The sequence below is a fragment of the Garra rufa genome, chromosome 9 (genome assembly GCF_049309525.1).
Source record: "Garra rufa chromosome 9, GarRuf1.0, whole genome shotgun sequence".
NCBI classification, from domain to species: domain Eukaryota; kingdom Metazoa; phylum Chordata; class Actinopteri; order Cypriniformes; family Cyprinidae; genus Garra; species Garra rufa.
This window is the reverse complement of record NC_133369.1, coordinates 1140851-1162270: the sequence shown is the minus strand read 5'-3', so window position 1 is coordinate 1162270 and position 21420 is coordinate 1140851. Positions and strand designations below refer to the sequence as shown.

The following is a 21420-nucleotide window of genomic DNA, read 5'->3' as shown; positions in this document are numbered from 1 at the left end:
GAAAATATGAGTACAGTCCAATTAACTAAAGTAGCATGGGTATATTTGTAATAATAACTAAAAATACATTGTTCACTGCAAAAAATGCTTTTCTTACTTACATTTTTGTCTTGTTAAATCAAGAAGGATTTTCCTTAGGAGTAAAAAAAAAAAAAAAAAACAAGTCAAAATTAAGTGAGTTTTTGATTGGAACAAGTTAAATAATCTGCCAGTGGGGTAAGAAAAAAAAAAATCATATTTTAAACAGATACGATTTTTTTTTACCCCATTGGCGGATTATTTTGCTTGTTTCAAGCCAAAACACACTTAATTTTGACTTGTTTTTTCTGAAAACAAGACATTTTTTTTTTTTTTTTTACTCGTATAGAAAATCCTCCTTGATTTAAGAATTTTTAGATATTGTGGCTGGAAACAACACAAAAAAATCCTAAGTAAGAAAAGTATTTTTTTGTAGTTTATGGGTCAAAATTATAGATTTTTCTTTATGCCAAAAATCATTAGGATATTAAGATCATGTTCCATGAAGATATTTTGTAAATTTCCTACCGTACATATATCAGAACTTAATTTTTAATTAGTAATATGCATTGAGAGCTTCATTTGCACAACTTTAAAGGCGATTTTCTTAATATTTAAGTTTTTTTTGCACCCTCAGATTACACATTTTCAAATAGTTGTATCTCAGCCAAATATTGTCCTATCCTAACAAACCATTCATCATCAAATTTACCCTTATGACTGGTTTTGTGGTCCAGGGTCACAAATATAGATGCAATGTCAACAGTATTAGCATCTGAGATGGACAACATCTTCAGGGTTGAAAAGTCCTGAATTCATACATAATGTGCAAACAAACGTGCAAACAAACAGACAATCATTGAAAAACTAAGAAAAATGTCAGGAAATCAAAATTGTGAATATAAATCCTCAAAAGTAATATACAGTTGGGGTCAAAAGTTTAAACCTTGCAGAATTTGCAAAATGTAAATTATTTGACCAAAATAAGAGGGATCATGCAAAATACATTTTGTTTTGTTTTTTATTTAATACTGACCTGAATAAAATATTTCACATAAAATGCTTTACATATAGTCCACAAGAGAAATAATAGTTCAGTTTATAAAAATGCCTTGATTGACACTTGATTCTTAATACTGTGTTGTTACCCGAATGATCCACAGCTGTGTTTTGTTTAGTGACAGTTGTTCATGAGTCCCTTGTTTGTCCTGAACAGTTAAACTGTCTGCTGTTCTTCAGAAAAATCCTTCAGCTCCCACAAATTCTTTGGTTTTCCAGCATTTTTGTGTATTTGAACCCTTTCCAACAATGACTGTATGAATCTGAGATCCATCTTTTCACACTGAGGACAACTGAGAGAATCATATGCAACTATTACAGAAGGTTCAAACACTCACTGATGCTCCAGAAGGAAAAAAAACATGCATTAAGAGCCAGGGGTGAAAACTTTTGAACGGAATGAGGATGTGTACATTTTTCTTATTTTGCTTAAGAATCTTATTTTTTCATTTAGTGTTGCCCTTCGGAAGCTACAGAAGACAAAAGTTAAATTTTACCCTGATCTTCAAATTACAAAAGTTTTCACCCCCTCGGCTCTTAATGCATGTTTTTCCTTCTGGAGCATCAGTGAGTGTTTGAACCTTCTGTAATAGTTGCATATGAGTCCCTCAGTTGTCCTCAGTGTGAAAAGATAGATCTCAAAATCATACAGTTATTGCTGGAAAGGGTTCAAATACACAAAAATGCTGGAATTTTATAAATTCAACTATGATTTTGGACTATATGTAAACATCTTTTATGTGAAATATCTTATTCAGGTCAGTACTAAATAAACAATAACATGCATTTTGTACTGTATGATTCCTCTTATTTTGCTCAAATAATTAACATTTTGCAGATTCTGCAAGGTGTATGTAAACTTTTGCCTTGCTCAGCCATAAAGCATTTCTTCTCTAGAATTTTTTTTTTTTTTTAAAGATTGAATGATGCAAGTGTCATTCCTGCACTACAGATTAACTTTCACTGCTTTACATAGAAACAGGAGCATTTTAGATTTCCTCTAAGTGTACTAGGTTGTAATGTTATGAAACATAACTGTATAGACACACACACACACACACACACACACACACACACACACACCCCTAGAGGTGGTTTTTCAAACATGCTGTAATGTACTGCTTTGCCAAAAGCGGAGACACAGATTAATATGGGCTGTCTGGTCTTGATCAATTGCAGTCATTAGTTCCAAGCTCTAGAAAGCACACATGCACACACAGACAGATTCGCCATGTGCTCGCAGGGAACATTACACTCCAAATCCTTCATTGTGCCCCATTTTCCCCCCAAACTCCCCTTCATTTTCCTCCTTTCCTCAACCGTGGAGAAATATTGAGGACACAATCTGTAGGAGCGAACACGGTGGGCAGCACCGGATAATGTGATGGAGAGGAGCGTTTTAATCTGGTGAATAGGGTTATGAAATATAACGGAGGCCGTAATTTGGTCAAACAGGGTTAGATACACATGAGAAGTCATTCAGTGTGTCTTTACGTTTCCTTATAGTGTCTACAAAACACGGCAAGACAACAACAACACACTGATAAATCAGACATTTTGAACTCATCGGATGATAATCATCAGTTTTTAACAATAAAGTTTGTGTAAAAAAAAGTTTAATTTCAGTTTATGCATACAGATGCACATGTAGGGTTTTGTGGCTTTTAGTTCACACTCTTCAATGTGACCCTGGACCACAAAACCAGTCTTAAGTAGAAACAAAACCAGTCTTAGGGTATATTTGTAGCAATAGACAACTACACATTGTATGGGGTTGAAATTATCGTTTTTTGTTTTATGGCTAAAATAATTAGGATATTAAGATATTTTGTAAATGTCCTACCGTAAACATATCAAAACTTAATTTTTGATTAGTAATATGCATTGCTAATATCTTCATTTGGACAGCTTTAAAGGCGATTTTCTCAATATTTTGATTTTTTTGCACCCTCAGATTCCAGATTTTCTAATAGTTGTATCTCAGCCAAATATTGTCTTATCCTAACAAACCAGACATCAATGAAAAGCTTATTTATTAAAATATTATGATTGGTTTTGTGGTCCAGGGTCACAAATACAAAGGTTTTTTTCATAAAAATGCCATAGAAGAACCATTCAATGATCAGTTCTTAAAAACAACTGGATTTTAATAATCTAAAGCAGGGTTCCTCAAATCTTCCTCTGGAGGGCCAATGCGCTGCAGAGTTTAGCTCCAACCCTGATCAAACTCACCTGCTTGTGATTGATCCTGAAGACCTTGACTATGCTTAGGTGTGTTTGATTAGGGTTAAAGCTAAACCCTTCAGGAAAATGGATCTCGTGGGCCAGATTTGAGGATCCCTGATCTAAAGAATCTTTAGCCACTGTAAAGTAGGAGTTCTCAACTCTGGCCCTCGAGGTCCATTTTCCTGCAGAGTTTAGCTCCAACCCTAATCAAACACACCTGAACAAGCTAATCAAGCTCTTCATTATTACTAGAAAGTTACAGGCAGGTGAGTTTGATCAAGGTTGGAGGTAAACCCTGCAGGAAAGTGGACCTCGAGGGCCAGAGTTGAGAACCTCTGCTGTAAAGAATGGTAAAGGTTCTGTGTGGAACCTTAGAAGCCAATAAATAATGTTTATTTTTAAGTGTGCATTTCTCTTTAAACAACTACTGTAAGTTCAACCATTATATGCGTTTACATTCTTTATTCTTCTGTTTTTGTGTCCACACTTCTTGCATTGGTGGATGTTTTCCAATTAAATTGTGTATGTATTAGCACATATCATGCATTTATTGGCATTACATCAGGTATCACTCAGATATCTCTCTAATTAATGGCATCTGCCAACCACTACTGATTTTCCTTGATTTGGTCTATTTAGAAAAACATCAAGCACACCACTTTGCTACAAACTGTGCAAAATGTGACCTTGGACCACAAAACCAATCATAAGTGTCAATATTTTGAAATTGAGATTTATACATCATCTGAAAGCTGAATAAATATGGTTTCCGTTGAGGTACGGTTTGCTAGGATAGGACAATATTTGGCCGAGATACAATTATTTAAAATCTAGACTCTAAGAGTGCAAAAAAATCTAAATATTGAGAAAATTGCCTTTAACATGATCTTTACTTAATATCCTAATGATTTTTGGCATAAAAGAAAAATCTATAATTTTGACCCATAGAGCCAAAAACGCATGGCCATTCTGATTCTGAAGAAAAAAAAATCCTAATGATTTGTGGCATAAAAAATAATTTAACCCATACAGCCAAACATGCATGGCTATTCTGATTAAAAAAAAACAAAAAAACTGAATATTGAGAAAATCGCCTTTAAAGTTGTCCAAATAAAGTTCATATCAATGCATATTACTAATCAGAAATTAGGTTTCGATATATTTACGGTAGGACATTTAGAAAATATCTTCATGGAACATGATCTTTACTTAATATCCTAATGATTTTTGGCATAAAGGAAAAAATCTATAATTTTGACCATTGAGACAAAAACACATGGCTATTCTGATTCTGGTTTTGATTTTGAAAAAAAAAAAAAAAAAAAACTGAATATTGAGAAAATCGCCTTTAAAGTTGTCCAAATGATGTTCTTAGCAATGCATATCACTAATCATGTTTTGGAATTTTAACCCATTCAATGTATTTTTGGCCATTTCTACAAATATGCCTGTGCTACTTAAGAATGGTTTTATGGTTCAAGGTCACAAATATCCTAATATCTATTATGGAAACGAGTTCATTCTACAGTTATAGTGTCACATCGGATGGGATCTGTGTGATCCGGGAGTCTGTAGAGATGTGCGCCAAGCGTGGGTCCATTCGGGACCGACCCTGCTGACCATGTGAAGTGCGCCCCAGCCGTGGGTCCGAGTCGATCTCGTAACGATACTGATACCCCTCCAGCACATCTCGACAGGCTTCATAGATTTCTGTGATCCATTTCTTGATTCCCTTTCGGTTGAGGTAGACGACAAAGAGGAAGACCATACCTACGAATCCCAGCACTAATCCAAGAAACACGTAGGAAGTCTGTAGGGACAAGTCGGTAATCTCTTCATGTGGTTTACCGTAACACCCCAACGCCTGCGCGCTGAGACCACGCAAAGGCACCTCACGCAACGCAGTGGGAAACTCGCAATATAACCTCTCCACATCGCCAACCCTGACTTTTGAACCGTTCAACCAGCTGGCAAACTCTTGCGCTTCACACGTGCACACATACGGATTCTGACCCAGGAGAAGACGCACCCGACCGAGTCGCTCCAGCTCACGCAGACCCTCGTCGCTGATAGTTCTGAACGCGTTTCCGGTCAAGTCCAGCTCCAGAAGTTGCTCGACGCCTGAGAAGGTGCTGTTGTAGACGGCCACCAGAGAGTTGTTGCACAGATGCAGACGCTGCAGGTTTGGCAGAGGAGCGAACATCCCCGGGGGTAAGAGGACGAGCCGGTTGCCCGACAGGTCGAGGCGCAGCAGGTTGGTGAGCTCTCCCCAGCGCAGGGCGGTGATGAGGTCGGTCAGAGACGTGTAGTTATAGAGGGACGAGTGCAGGATCAGCTCCTGGAGAGGGCTGCCGGGGACGGAGAACGCCTCGGGATGGATCAGAACCAGCTGGTTGTTGTTCAGGATTAGAGAACGCAGCATGAGGAGAGAGGAGAACGCGTGCGAGCCGATCTCCATGATGCTGACGGAATAGAAAGAAGTTTGAGGATTTCAAATAGGGACATATATATAGACATTAGGGCTGTGACGAGACACTTATCTCACAAGAGACATACATATAGGTAGATGGACAGATGGATATACAGATATTTAGAGATAGATAGACAAACAGATGGATAGATAGCCAGACCATAGATAGATAGATAATTGTGAGATATAAACTTACAAATGCAAGATAAATAGGTACAACTAACTTTATTTTTAATTTTAATTTAATTAAATATTTTAATAAAGAGTTTTGAGAAAAAAGTTCTGAGTTTATGTCTTGCAGTTCTGACTTTTTCCTCATAATTGTTTATATAAAATTTATTCCTCGTTGTTTTTTTTCCCCCAGAATTTTTCTCCTCAAATGTCAGAATTTCAAAATGAAAAAGCTACAATTACCTTTATTTTAATCTGTGGTAGAGACAAAAAGAAACAGAATTGCAAGATGTAAAGTCAGAATTCTGAGGAAAAAAAGTCAGAATTGCAATAAAAAGCTCACAATTCTGAGTTTACATTTCAAAATTCTCTCAGAATTATTTAGATAGATAGATAGATAGATAGATAGATAGATAGATAGATAGATAGATAGATAGATAGATAGATAGAAAGATAGACAAACAGATGGATAGATAGATATAGACAGATAGACAAACAGATGGATAGACAGATAGATAGATAGATAGACAGATAGACAAACAGATGGATAGATAGATAGATAGATAGATAGATAGATAGATAGATAGACAGATAGACAAACAGATGGATAGACAGATAGATAGATAGATAGATAGATAGATAGACAAACAGATGGATAGACAGACAGATAGACAAACAGATGGATAGATAGATATAGACAGATAGACAAACAGATGGATAGACAGATAGATAGATAGATAGATAGACAAACAGATAGATAGACAGACAGACAGATAGACAAACAGATGGATAGACAGATAGATAGACAAACAGATAGATAGATAGATAGATAGATAGATAGATAGATAGATAGATAGATAGATAGATAGACAGATAGACAAACAGATGGATAGACAGATAGATAGATAGACAAACATATAGACAGATAGACAAACAGATGGATAGACAGATAGATAGATAGACAGACAGATAGATAGACAGACAGATAGACAAACAGATGGATAGACAGATAGATAGACAAACAGATAGATAGATAGATAGACAGATAGACAAACAGATGGATAGATAGATATAGACAGATAGACAAACAGATGGATAGACAGATAGATAGACAGACAGACAGATAGACAGACAGACAGATAGACAAACAGATGGATAGACAGATAGATAGACAAACAGATAGATAGATAGATAGATAGATAGATAGATAGATAGATAGATAGATAGATAGACAGATAGACAAACAGATGGATAGACAGATAGATAGATAGACAAACAGATAGATAGATAGACAAACAGATGGATAGACAGATAGATAGATAGATAGATAGATAGATAGATAGACAAACAGATAGATAGATAGATAGACAAACAGATAGATAGATAGATAGATAGATAGATAGATAGATAGATAGATAGATAGATAGATAGATGATAGATAGATAGATGGATGAACAGTCAAGAAGATAGACAATCGATAGAAAGATGGATTGATATACATATATATGACACAGATAGAGGATAGCCAGATCGATATTCACAAATAGATGGATTAATGGATAGGGAGGCAGACAGACAGATGGATGGATACACAGACTGATATATAGACATAGAGATGTGTATAGATGGACAGACAGGTGGATTTTGTTTACTATTAATATCATTTCTCACCCATTATTGCTACAGACAGATGTTTTAGTTCTCACCCGTTGTTGCTGAGGTTCAGGTGTGTGACGTTCTGCAGTTCACCGAACGCGCTGTGGTCGAGTCTGTGAATCTCGTTTCCGGTGATGATCAGGCTGCTCGTGTCGCTCGGGATCGCGGCGGGGACCCGGAGGAGCGCGGCAGACACGCATCGCACCGTCCGCTGAGTTTCCGAACACTCGCAGCGCGGCGGACACAACGCGACGCACGCGGAGAGGCACAGCATCGCGCAAACGAGCGTCAGCGACACAGCCAGCGGCATCCTCCACACGCTCGCGCTCACGGTCCGGAGTAAGTGCACATGCTGGATCAGATCCTCACTAACCGATTCACCTAGAAACACCTCCTCATCTCACATTTATCAGAGATGGGGGTGGAGCTGAGTGGACAACACATCCATCCATTCACAGTCACACACACCACTGGGGTTAGGATGTACTCTGGTCATTTGGAACATTTATAGAGCAGCTTTTGCTTTGCTACAAATGTAAATTGCACTATTAGGAAATATTGCACCACTCATCTTTCCTTTGCCATCATGCATTCAATTATTAACTATACAGCTGTAAAGAAAAATGCACAAACACTTTAGTTGAAATATTTTATTTAAAATGCTAAAACAGCTGATCAGTATTGTTTTTGTTTGTGGTTAGTTAGTGGATGATGATGGTAGTTAATGTGATTCTCTACACCTGTGTCAACTTGAGAACTGACTCAAACTGACTAAAATCACTAAAAATCCCACACTCAGATGAACCAAACATCATGAAGAAAAGTATGGGATTTTGAAATAAGGTAATTGCATCATTGTATCTTACAATTCAGACTTTTTCTTCAATTCTGAGTACATCTCATCTCACAAGCTCTTTTTTTGCCACATAAAGTCAGAATTAGGAGAGAAACATACTGCAGTTCTGAGACGAAAATTTGGAATTGTGAGATATAAACTTACAAATGCAAGATAAATAGGTACAACTAACTTTATTTTTAATTCCGTTGCAAAAAACAACAGAATTTTGAGAAAAAAGTTCTGAGTTTATATCTTGCAGTTCTGACTTTTTCCTCATAATTGTTTATATAAAATTTATTCCTCGTTGTTTTTTTTTCCCCAGAATTTTTCTTCTCAAATGTCAGAATTTCAAAATGAAAAAGCTACAATTACCTTTATTTTAATCTGTGGTAGAGACAAAAAGAAACAGAATTGCAAGATGTAAAGTCAGAATTCTGAGGGAAAAAAGTCAGAATTGCAATAAAAAGCTCACAATTCTGAGTTTACATTTCAAAATTCTCTCAGAATTATTTATATATAATTTATTTATTACAATGTTTTTGTTTTTTTTTTGTTTTTTTTAAGTTTGTGAGATGAAAAGTGTACTTTTTTTGTATTTTTTTTTTATTCTGTGGCGGACAAGTTAGAATTGAATTGAATATAAACTTAGAATTTTACTTTTTCTAAAAATGGTAAATTTATGTTTTACAATTTTACATTTTCTTCCTAAGAATTGCAAGAAAAAAATCAAATATACCTTTTTTATTTTTAATCTGTGGCAGAAACAAAACACAATTGCTTGATGTAAGTCAAAATTCTAAGAAAAAAAAACAGAATGGGAAATTGCAATAAAAAGTGTACAATTCTGCGTTTATTCGTCAAATTCAAATTTTCTCAGAATTGTTTATATAAAGTTGATTTCTCACAATGTTTTCTGAAATGTCAGAATTATAAGATGAAAAAGTTACAATGACCTTATCTTTTAATTCTAATTCAGAAACAAAAAAGAAACAATTGCAAGATGTAAAGTCAGAATTATGAGAAAAAAGTCAGAATTGCAATAAAAAGTTTACAATTCTGAGTTTGCATATCAAAATTCTCTCAGAATTGTTTATATATAATTTATTTATTACAATGTTTTTTTATTAAAGTTTGTGAGATGAAAAGGTTACTTTTTTGTATTTTTAATTCTGTGGTGGATGAAAAAAAGGTTTTGCTAAATGTAAAGTTAAAATTATAAAAAGAAAGTTAGAATTGAATATAAACTCAGAATTTCAAACTTTTTCAAAAAATGGTAAATTTACATTTTACAATTTTACATTTTCTTCCTAAGAATTGCAAGAAAAAAAGTCAAATATACCTTTTTTTTATTTTTAATCTGTGGCAGAAACAAAAAACAACTGCAAGATGTAAAGTCAGAATTATGAGGAAAAAAAACAGAATGTGAAATTGCAATAAAAAGTGTACAATTCTGCATTTATACGTCAAATTCAAATTTTCTCAGAATTGTTCATATAAAGTTGATTTCTCACAATGCTTTCTGAAATGTCAGAATTATAAGATGAAAAAGTTACAATGACCTTATCTTTTAATTCTAATTCAGAAACAAAAAAGAAACAATTGCGCGATGTGAAGTCAGAATTATGAGGAAAAAAGGCAGAATTGCATATAAACTGAGAAAATTCTTTAACATTCTTTAATGCATCAAAATGTAAACTTTTCCAGAATGGTAAATTTAAATCTTGCAATTTTACATATTTTTTTAGGAATTCCAAGAAAAAAGTCACAAATATGAATTTTTGATTATAAAAAATCTGTCAGAAACAAAAAACAGAATTGCAAAATGTGAAGTCAGAAATCTAAAAAGAAAAGTCAGAATTGCACGATATAAACTCAAGAAACATATCAAACTTTTTCAGAATAGCAAGTTTATATCTTGCCATTTAATTTTTTTTCTAAGGACAAACTTTAAAGAATGAGGACAAACATTATGGACATACTTTTGTATTTGGTCATATAATATAAATGAAGACATAAACATAAAAAAACCTCAAATTAAGCAAATTTACAGACTCTGATGTAATACAGTATACGCCTCTCAACATCCAGGATCAGTAAAAGAACTGATCATTCATCATTTTGATTGAGCCCCATCCGCGTATGTGATATGATTATAGTACAAATATATCAAATGCGAAAGCTTATGTAAGCAGTAATGGAAAAAGTCCCTGTAATCAACTTATTTACCATGGTACTGATAGTCTGCGTGTCTCGTGTCGCACGATGCAAAGAGGTTCAGGTTCAGCAGTACAGTTTGTGATCCTGAGCTGTAAACAGCATCTCTCTCAGTGTTTGATGAGGTCCTCGTTCTGCCTCAGTCATCGCAGGTTGATGGCAAGGGCGATGGTGACGATGACCCCACAAATCATCAGGAAAGGCAGCCAGGTCTTCAGGAACCCCACGAAGCTGCAGGACGGAGATAAACACAATAACCTTTTAGAGAAGTGCAGAACGTTAAAGGGTTCGTTCAAACTAAAATATTAATTACTTCCCATATGTCACTCCAAACCTATTTCTAAAGCAGAAATTTTTTTTGAAACGTAACTATTGCTTTAAAATGCTCCAGAATTTCTCTGAAGTGTCAGAATTGTGAGATGAAAAAGTTATTTTTATTTTTTATTTTGTGGCAGAAAAGTAAAAAAAAAAAAACTGCAAGATGTAAAGTCAGAAACTTTAACAAGAAATATATATTTTATTTAAAAAGAAAAGTCAGAATTGCTATAAAAAGTTTTAAAGTTTATATTTCATAATTCTTTTTCTTCTTAGAATTATATACAATTTATTTCTCAATTTTTTTTTTTTTTTCAAAATTTGTGAGATGAGAAAGTTAACGTCTGAAATGTCATAATTAAAGATAAAAAAAAGTTACAATTACCTTTTAAAATTGCAAGGAACATTGTTTGATACATCAAAATTCTAACTTTTTCTCAAAATTGTACATTTATATCTTGCCATTTTTATTTTTCTAGATTTGCATAGAAAAAATAAATAAATAAAATTCTTAATTCTGTGGCAGAAACACAAAAATATTGTAAGATGTAAAGTCAGAATTCTGAGAAAAAAAGTCAGACCTACATGATATAAACTCAGAATTGCAATAAAATGTTCTGAATTCAGTTTATATATAAAAAACTCTAACTTTTTCTCAAAATGGTAAATTCATATCTTGCTATTTTTATTTTTCTAAGAATTGCAAAGTCAAAAATACCATTTTTTTTTTTTCTGTGGCAAAAATAATAACTCTAAGGATGTAAAGTCAGAATTCTGAGGAAAAAAGTCAGAATTGCATTATATGAAATATGAAAAGTTTAAGATTCAGTTTATATATTAAACTTCTATTCTTCTCCCCCAGAGTTGTTTATATAATATTTAAAAAGAAAAGTCAGAATTGCATGATTTACACTCAGAATTGCTAAAAAAGGTCAAAAGTTCACATTTCAAAATTCTAACTTTTTCTCAGAATTATATAAAATGTGTTTGTTTTGTTAGAATGTTTTTTTGTTGAATTTGTGAGATGAGAAAGTTACAATTAAACAAAAGAGTTGCAAAATTCTAAAAAGAAATCGCAAAATTCTAACTTTTTTCGGAATGGTAAATTTATATCCTGCAATTTTTTGTAACAATTTGCAACTTTTTATTATTTTTAATCTGTGGCAGAAACAAAATTGCAAGATGTAAAGTCAGAATTCTGAGGAAGTCAGAACTGCATGGAAAAAAAAAAAACCTCAGAATTGCAATAAAAAGTTAAAATGCTTTAAAATGTTGAAGTTTGGGGATTATCTCACACAGAAACCCACAATCCATCTCTTTCTCCCCAGAAACCCTGAGTCACGTGTGTCCTGCAGCGCTGAGAGCCCCAGCGGAAGAACACTGACATCTAAAGGGGAAACACGGCAGCCGCTGCGATAAATCATTCAGTCAAAGGTGAGGACACGCCGACTTCTGAATGCTAAGACTGGGTTGTGTGTATCCTTCACAGAGAAGGCAATCCCAGAATGCACTGAGCAGATGCAAGGGAATTTTGTTTATAAATCAAGGACTTAAAAAGTCTCAATTTTGAGATTAATGTTTTAAATATAACATTTTAAATACAGAAATATTAAATGATTTAAATAAATGAATAGATACTTTAAAAAATAAATCTGCCAGTAGGTGGCGACAAGTTGCTGATTTAATCACTGAATCATTCATTCATTTGATTCGTTTGAACGGCTGATTCATTCAGGAATAAAGCAAGTGACTGTCTTTATGAATAGGAAACTGAGTCATTGCCTCACTAGATTTGTTTAAAACGCACGTTCTTGAATGGAGATGTGCAGCGGCTCAGTTGTGACTTGCTTCAGACTATTTTTGACGATGAAAGAGCAAAATCAGGAAATAGTGTAATAGTCAGACAATTTACAGTACAGACCAAAAGTTTGGACACAGCTTCTCATTCAGGTGTGTCCAAACTTTTGGTCTGTACTGTAGATATGAATTGAACTGAAAAAACTTGTGAAAAATATCTTTCAGGTGGTCAAATAGCAAATAGTGGAGCTCTGCAGCCACCTACTGGAAAAGGTTATTTTTTTTTGTTTTAAAACTGGATTTTCCAAAAGATGGGCAAAAATCTTACACTAAACCATGTGAAATTATCCATGTTATCCCCATGAATTAAAGTTAGAAATGTGGGTCTTTTATAAAGTGAATTTTACATAAAAAAGCAGTTTTTGTATAAAAACCCATTTAAAAAAATATTTTTTTATTAATTTATATATATTTAAAAAATATCACTAACCCACTGAAAACTGCACAAATGTAGAGTAAAAACTTTAATAAACAGAAAAATATACAGTACAGAGCAAAAGTTTGAACACACCTTCTCATTCATTTGAATGAGAAGGTGTGTCCAAACTTTTGCTCTGTACTGTAAGTCTTCGTAATAACAGTTGTATTAAATCAATATCTCAATTTACAAAACTTAAAAAACTTTAAAAGCTTACATTTTTAACAATCTTAGTTCATTGCAATCTCACAAAGTTCCATTATAATCACTGAAGCTCTCTCCATTGTACAATCAATCTCTTATTTACACTCTCTCTACACTTTGTTTATGAAAGGATTGGTGAGATATGTCTGTGATGCATTACTCAACGTTGCAAAAACACAGTTGCTCCCCTCAGCGCAAACACTAATATGCTGATGGGGTCAGTCGCACTGCTGCTTCTAGATATTTTTTCAGTTGCACACAGTAGCTTTTAGTCAGAAATGGGAGTCGCACTGTAGAGTGGCGCAGCTCACCTGACGTGTTTGCTGTGGATGAAGGACAGTAAGCAGAGGTTGACCATGTTCCAGGAGGAGCTGTTCTCGTAGCGCATGAGGTTCAGAGCCATGGCCACATGAGAGTGACAGTTATCACAACACAGATTGTGCTGAAAACACAACGCAAAACAACAGTGTCAGGCACCAATGTGTTAGTGTTAACATTTCTGCACAGTAACTATAGCGATAATGATAAAGATAGTTTTAAAAATCAATCTAAATGTAACAGAAGAGCAAAGCCCACAGCTGTAACTGCACACGATTGGAATCATTTCAAAATAAAATTATTGACAGCCAATCAGAATGTTTTAAAGAGCATGAACATTTAAGGGGAGACACTGCAGGCAAAAACATTTTTTTCATGCACCTATAAAGTTTGATATTTAAGGCTTTTTGGTGTTTCATAAAGTGTTTTTTCCAGACTAGTGGAAAGAAAACATCTAAAAGTCATTGTTAAGTGTTTCTTTTATAGCACTTTATCTATTTGTGTCAATAGATTTCAATTACAATCCATATTTTTAAAGGCCGTTTTCTCAAAATGAGTTTTTTCTCCTACACTGAGCCATAAATCTCCACTTCAGTAACACTTACACACACTAAACTTTACATTTGTATTCCTGTCTGTATCCTGAAGGTTTTTACAGAGGGATTTGTTCAGATATAATTTGCTTGATTTTATACATTAATTTATTCCCCCCAAAATTTAATAATACATTGTTTCCAGTCTGTTCTAATGGGTCAAAATTTTCATTTTATGCCAAAAATCATTAGGATATTAAGTAAAGATCATGTTCCATGAAGACATTTTGTAAATTTCCTACCGTAAATGTATCAAAACTTTATTTTTGATTAGCAATATGCATTGCCAAGAACTTTAAAGGTGATTTTCCCAATATTTAGATTTGTTTTGCACAATCAGATTCCAGATTTTCAAATAGTTGTATCTCAGCCAATCCCTGTCCTATCCTAACAAACCATACATCAATGGCAAGCTTATTTATTCTCGATTTCAAACCAAATGACAGGTTTTGTGGTTCAGGGTCACATATGCTCATCCTACAAGCACATATTACAGTAGAGATCTGACCATTCTGGTTTTGTACTCCTCAGACGCCTCATGAACGGCCAAATCCCAGGCATTTGCTCCACCGCTGTATACTTTACTCTTATCCAGCTTCCAGTACCTAAAATAAGAGACACTGAATCAGTCACACAGTATTTCTACAATATGCTCAGTGTTGGGGGCAAGTTATGTAAGAATATTACTTTTTCCAAGTAACTAGTAAAGTAACACATTACTTTTTAATTGACCAGAAAATATCGGAGTAACAGCTACTTTTTCCCCATTTATTGATTAAAAGCTCTCCTGTCCCCATGTTGAGAGAAATTGTGAGAAAGATGTTCCTTTAGTTCTAGAATAAATGTGAACATGCATTAATTCATCTCACTCACTAAAAAAACAGATAGTGTTCTTCAAAATGAATAAAAACACTGAAATTCAACACAAACCTGCAATAATTAAATATGTTCAATAATACACATATCCTTTATGTATTTAATCCCATTTTATTAACCGATGTGTTTGCTGCCGACCTTCAATGATCCAATTCATCCATACTAATAAGCAAAGATTATTCAAGATAATCTAACATTTGTTTTCCTTTTTTTATTTCTGAAGTGTTGACCTTTTTTATTCTGCGGTCTACTATACAGACGTCAATCTACTTTTCTCTAAGCCTGAGGCTTTTGCTGTAAAAAGGCTTTTGCGTTTGACAAAAATAGAACTTTTATATTAAAAACAAACAAGCAAACCCTGCCCAGATTTAAAAGTAACGCAAAAGTAACAAAACGCATGACTTTCTATAAAAAGTAACATAATTAGTTTTTTAAGAAGTGACTCAATATTGTAACGCATTACTTTCCATAAATAGTAACTAAGTAACGTAATCAGTTACCTTTTTAGGAAGTGACTCAATATTGTAACGCATTACTTTTAAAAGTAACTTTCCCCAACACTGATCACACTCACTAGCTTTAGACTCACTTTGTTGGTTTTCCAAAGGCCATGTTGTCCTCCTGTTAAAAAAATAAAAACCAGATATGAAAGTAGTCATCAATGCACTCTCAATAAAAGACAGACCATTTTAATTATTAGATATACACTCACTGATACGAAATAAGGCCCTGCAAAATCCCGGATCACACCGTTGGATGTGCAGATGCCCATGTGACCAATGAAGGGCAGGAACCACCTACAAACAACAACAACAACAACAATCAAGAGAACGTCAGCAAACAGTGATCTGTGCTTACAGCTGACGTTTTATAGTATGTTTCTTTAATCAAATACACATGTGTGAGGATATATGAGCTCAGTTACACAACAGTAGATGTTCTGTGACAGAACAGAATGACAGCTAAGCGCGTTCGCCGTCAGAATGCGTTTGCGTTACGCGCGTAACGCGTCAGAACGTCTCCGGTCGCTACTCACGTTAGAACCGGAATGGGAGTCCAGACGATGCAGTGCGGATAGCGGCACATTTCTTTGTCGATTTTCTCGAAACCGCCGTGGAAGTGCTTCATAGTGTCTATCTCGGTAACATCCGCCATCACAGTCTGCGCGCGATGACGTCATCGCGACGCCAGAGCCTTCGTGCGTGCGCGCGTGCGTGAGGCCCACCATTAGGATATGTTTGAGAGAAGTCTTCTGCTCACCAAGGCTGCGTTTATTTGATTAAAAATACAGAAAAACTGTACAATATTATTACATTTTAATATAGCTGTTAATCAAAGCTGAAGTTTCTGCATGAGTTTTCTCACATGATCCTTCAGAAATCATTCTAATAAGCTGGTTTGAAAAAGAAAGACAATGTATTAATACTTTTATTCATCAAGGATGCATTAAATTGGCTAAGCGTGACAATAAAGACATTTATAATGTTACAGAAGATTTCTATTTCAAATAAATGCTGTTCTTCTGAACTTTCTATTCATCTGTGAATCCTTAAAAATAAAATGATTAAGTTTCCACCAAATTATTGTGCAGCACAACTGTTTTCAACATTGATAATAATCAGAAATGTTTCTTAAGCAGTAAATCAGTATGTTAGAATGATTTCTGAAGGATCATGTGGCACTGAAGACTTTTTCAATTGTAATTATAACCCTATAGGGTCCTATAGCCTGTTTCTGCCACAGAATGAAAACGATATTTTAAAAAGGTAATTGTGACTTTTTATTTCACAATTCAGTTTTTTTTGCTAAAAATTGTGAGATATAACACAATTGCAAGTTTAAGTCCAGTTCTGAGAAGAAAAAGACTGATATGTTCAGGGGCGCCGCTAAGGGGGGGAAGTTAGGACAATTCTAAGGGCCCACGCACCTTGGGGGCCCCCAGAGATCTGCTTTGGTGTGGTAGGGAGGGGGGGGGGGCAACCTCATATTTTGTCATAGGGCCCAAAATTGCGAGCAGCGCCCCTGGATATGTTCACAGAATTGACTTAGTGAATCAAAAGTTTCCATTCACCTTTCAGAATCTGCAAAATGTTAATTATTTTACCAAAATAAGAGGGATCATACAAAATGCATGTTATTTTTTAATTTAGTACTGACCTGAATAAGATATTTCACATACAAGACATAAAAATAATAGGGAAAATAATAGCTGAATTTATAAAAATGACAGTTCAAAAGTTTATATCCCCTTGATTCTCAATACTGTGTTGTTACCTGAGTGATCCACAGCTGTGTTTTTTTTTTTTTTTTTTTTTTTTTGTTTAGTGATAGTTGTCCATGAGTCTCATGTTTGTCCTGAACAGTTAAACTGTCTGCTGTTCTTCAGAAAAATCCGTTCAGCATTTTTGTGTTTTTGAACCCTTTCCAGCAATGACTGTATGATTTTGAGATCCATCTTTTCACACTGAGGACAACTGAGGGACTCATATGCAACTATTAAAGAAGGTTCAAACACTCACTGATGCTCCAGAAGGACAAAACATGCATTAAGAGCCGGGGGTGAAAACTTTTGAACAGAATGAAGATGTGTACATTTTTCTTATTTTGCCTAAATAACATATTTTTTACATTTAGTACTGCCTTTCAGAAGCTACAGAAGATGTTTCCCAGAAGACAAAATAAGTTAAATTTAAATATTCAAATATATTTAAAAGGCTCTTAATGCGTGTTTATTTCCTTCTGGAGCATCAGTGAGTGTTTGAACCTTCTGTAATAGTTGCATATGAGTCCCTCAGTTGTCCTCAGTGTGAAAAGATGCATCTCAAATCATACAGTCATTGTTGGAAAGTGTTCAAATACACAAAAATGCTGGAAAACAAAAGCATTTGTGGAAGCTGAAGGATTTTTTTTGTCTTGTGTTGAAGTGACGCGTTCATGCGATCTCTGCATTCATTCATACTGTAGTATGACATCTGGGTCGCCGTACAGCTTCCTTTATCACCCTAATGACTCGGTTAACTGTACTACACTCACAGTGGGAAAACTGGAGCACAGGTGCGATATTCTGACAGAATGCCAGCGGAAATATGAGCGATTTGGGCTGGGATGTGTTCTAGATTATACCATTAAAGCAAAGGCAGTTTACTGTACTACAGTATTGTGGGCTGTGTTGCATACTCCTACAGCTTACTACATAGTGAATACTGTGCAGGATACACTCTATATTGCCTAATATGAAACAGTAAGCAATAATAGATGTTTCAAATGTTAGTATGCATGGCATTCACGTCAAACAATGTTATTTAACATCACTGAAGTGTAAATTAACTCTATAATTGAAATACTGTTACAGTTGTACAGTTATCAATATTTTGAATGTTTTTATTTTTATATTTTTCTTTTTCATTAAAATTTTTGATGTTTTAGTCATTTTGTTGTGTTTTTGTGTTTTATTTAGCTGTAAATCAGGTCTAAATCGCTAAAAAATCACTTTAAGGCAACAATAGCAGGTTACTACAAAATGATTCGCGATCTGGAGTCACAAACTGAATTAAATGATTTGCGAAAACACACCGATCCAAGTCCCGATTTAATTCAAATGATTCACAATCCGCACTCCGAAGTCGCGAACTGAATCAAATGATTCGCAATTTGGAGTCGCGATCTGAATCAAATGATTCACGAACCTGCACAATAGTCCCGATTTTAATCAAATGATTTGCGATCTGGAGTCACAAACTGAAACAAATGATTCGCGAACCCACACAGAACTCCCCATCTCAATCAAATGATTTGCGATTTGGAGTCACGAACTGAATCAAATGATTCGTGATCCACTTAAATTAAAAAGATTTATATGCACTTGATGTAAGAACATTTGCACTCGATCTAAAGCAAATGAATCACAATCTGGAGTTGCGAACTGAATCAAATGATTTGCGAACCTGCACTGAACTCCCGAACTGAATCAAATGATTTGCGATCCGGAGTCGCGAACTGAATCAAATGATTCACGAACCTGCACTGAACTCCCGAACTGAATCAAATGATTTGCGATCCAGGGTCACGAGCTGAATCAAATGATTCATGAACCTGCACCGAACTCCCAAACTGAATCAAATGATTCATGAACCTGCACCGAACTCCCGAACTGAATCAAATGATTTGTGATCTGGAGTCACAAACTGAATCAAATGATTCACGAACCTGCACCGAACTCCCGAACTGAATCAAATGATTCACGAACCTGCACCGAACTCCCGAACTGAATCAAATGATTCACAAACCTGTACCGAACTCCCGAACTGAATCAAATGATTCATGAACCTGCACCAAACTCCCGAACTGAATCAAATTATTTGCGTTCCGGAGTCATGAACTGAATCATATGATTCATGAACCTGCACCGAACTCCCAAACTGAATCAAATGATTTGTGATCTGGAGTCACAAACTGAATCATATGATTCATGAACCTGCACCGAACTCCCGAACTGAATCAAATGATTTGTGATCTTGAGTCACAAACTGAATCAAATGATTCACGAACCTGCACCGAACCCCCGAACTGAATCAAATGATTTGCGATCCGGAGTCACCAACTGAATCAAATGATTCACAAACCTGCACCAAACTCCCGAACTGAATCAAATGATTCATGAACCTGCTCCGAACTGAATCAAATGATTTGTGATCTGGAGTCACAAACTGAATCAAATGATTCACGAACCTGCACCGAACTCCCGAACTGAATCAAATGATTTGCGATCCGGAGTCACGAACTGAATCAAATGATTCACAAACCTGCACCGAACTCCCGAACTGAATCAAATGATTCATGAACCTGCACTGAACTCCCGAACTGAATCAAATGATTCATGAACCTGCACTGAACTCCCGAACTGAATCAAATGATTCACAAACCTGCACCGAACTCCCGAACTGAATCAAATGATTTGCGATCCGGAGTCACCAACTGAATCAAATGATTCACAAACCTGCACCAAACTCCCGAACTGAATCAAATGATTCATGAACCTGCACTGAACTCCCGAACTGAATCAAATGATTCACGAACCTGCACCGAACTCCCGAACTGAATCAAATGATTCACAAACCTGCACCGAACTCCCGAACTGAATCAAATGATTCATGAACCTGCACCAAACTCCCGAACTGAATCAAATTATTTGCGTTCCGGAGCCATGAACTGAATCATATGATTCATGAACCTGCACCGAACTCCCAAACTGAATCAAATGATTTGCGATCCGGAGTCACCAACTGAATCAAATGATTCACAAACCTGCACCGAACTCCCGAACTGAATCAAATGATTCATGAACCTGCACTGAACTCCCGAACTGAATCAAATGATTCATGAACCTGCACTGAACTCCCGAACTGAATCAAATGATTCACAAACCTGCACCGAACTCCCGAACTGAATCAAATGATTTGCGATCCGGAGTCACCAACTGAATCAAATGATTCACAAACCTGCACCAAACTCCCGAACTGAATCAAATGATTCATGAACCTGCACTGAACTCCCGAACTGAATCAAATGATTCACGAACCTGTACCGAACTCCCGAACTGAATCAAATGATTCACAAACCTGCACCGAACTCCCGAACTGAATCAAATGATTCATGAACCTGCACCAAACTCCCGAACTGAATCAAATTATTTGCGTTCCGGAGCCATGAACTGAATCATATGATTCATGAACCTGCACCGAACTCCCAAACTGAATCAAATGATTTGCGATCCGGAGTCACCAACTGAATCAAATGATTCACAAACCTGCACCAAACTCCCGAACTGAATCAAATGATTCATGAACCTGCACTGAACTCCCGAACTGAATCAAATGATTCACGAACCTGCACCGAACTCCCGAACTGAATCAAATGATTCACAAACCTGCACCGAACTCCCGAACTGAATCAAATGATTCATGAACCTGCACCAAACTCCCGAACTGAATCAAATTATTTGCGTTCCGGAGCCATGAACTGAATCATATGATTCATGAACCTGCACCGAACTCCCAAACTGAATCAAATGATTTGCGATCCGGAGTCACCAACTGAATCAAATGATTCACAAACCTGCACCAAACTCCCAAACTGAATCAAATGATTCATGAACCTGCACTGAACTCCCGAACTGAATCAAATGATT

At 35.5% G+C, this 21420-nt stretch overlaps 2 protein-coding genes across 2 annotated transcripts; both read right to left on the bottom strand.

The window, feature by feature from the left end:
* Positions 1 to 4752: 4752 nt before the first annotated feature.
* On the bottom strand, positions 4753 to 7919 carry tpbg1a (trophoblast glycoprotein 1a). Its single transcript, XM_073846457.1, has 2 exons — positions 7651 to 7919; positions 4753 to 5765 (listed from the first exon to the last, which is right to left on the bottom strand). The coding sequence occupies exons 1-2, from the start codon at positions 7908 to 7910 to the stop codon at positions 4832 to 4834; spliced, it is 1194 nt and encodes a 397-aa protein (XP_073702558.1). The 5' UTR covers positions 7911 to 7919; the 3' UTR covers positions 4753 to 4831.
* A 1867-nt stretch (positions 7920 to 9786) lies between these two features.
* On the bottom strand, positions 9787 to 16395 carry tmem222a (transmembrane protein 222a). Its single transcript, XM_073847538.1, has 6 exons — positions 16270 to 16395; positions 15946 to 16030; positions 15823 to 15854; positions 14866 to 14962; positions 13758 to 13888; positions 9787 to 10883 (listed from the first exon to the last, which is right to left on the bottom strand). Exons 1-6 carry the CDS (start codon positions 16386 to 16388, stop codon positions 10796 to 10798), a joined length of 552 nt encoding a protein of 183 aa, XP_073703639.1. The 5' UTR covers positions 16389 to 16395; the 3' UTR covers positions 9787 to 10795.
* Between the last annotated feature and the right edge of the window lie 5025 nt (positions 16396 to 21420).

What these genes read in the sequence shown, in the direction of transcription:
- tpbg1a (XM_073846457.1), bottom strand. Translation starts at nt 7,910, where the DNA reads ATGCCGCTGGCTGTGTCGCTGACGCTCGTTTGCGCGATGCTGTGCCTC. An exon ending in CTGAACCTCAGCAACAACGG is followed by an intron (nt 5,766 to 7,650) that starts GTGAGAACTAAA and finishes CTATTCCGTCAG; the next exon opens with CATCATGGAGATCGGCTCGC.
- tmem222a (XM_073847538.1), bottom strand. Translation starts at nt 16,388, where the DNA reads ATGGCGGATGTTACCGAGATAGACACTATGAAGCACTTCCACGGCGGT. An exon ending in CAGGGCCTTATTTCGTATCA is followed by an intron (nt 15,855 to 15,945) that starts GTGAGTGTATAT and finishes TTTTTTTAACAG; the next exon opens with GAGGACAACATGGCCTTTGG. An exon ending in AGGAGTACAAAACCAGAATG is followed by an intron (nt 13,889 to 14,865) that starts GTCAGATCTCTA and finishes TTGTGTTTTCAG; the next exon opens with CACAATCTGTGTTGTGATAA.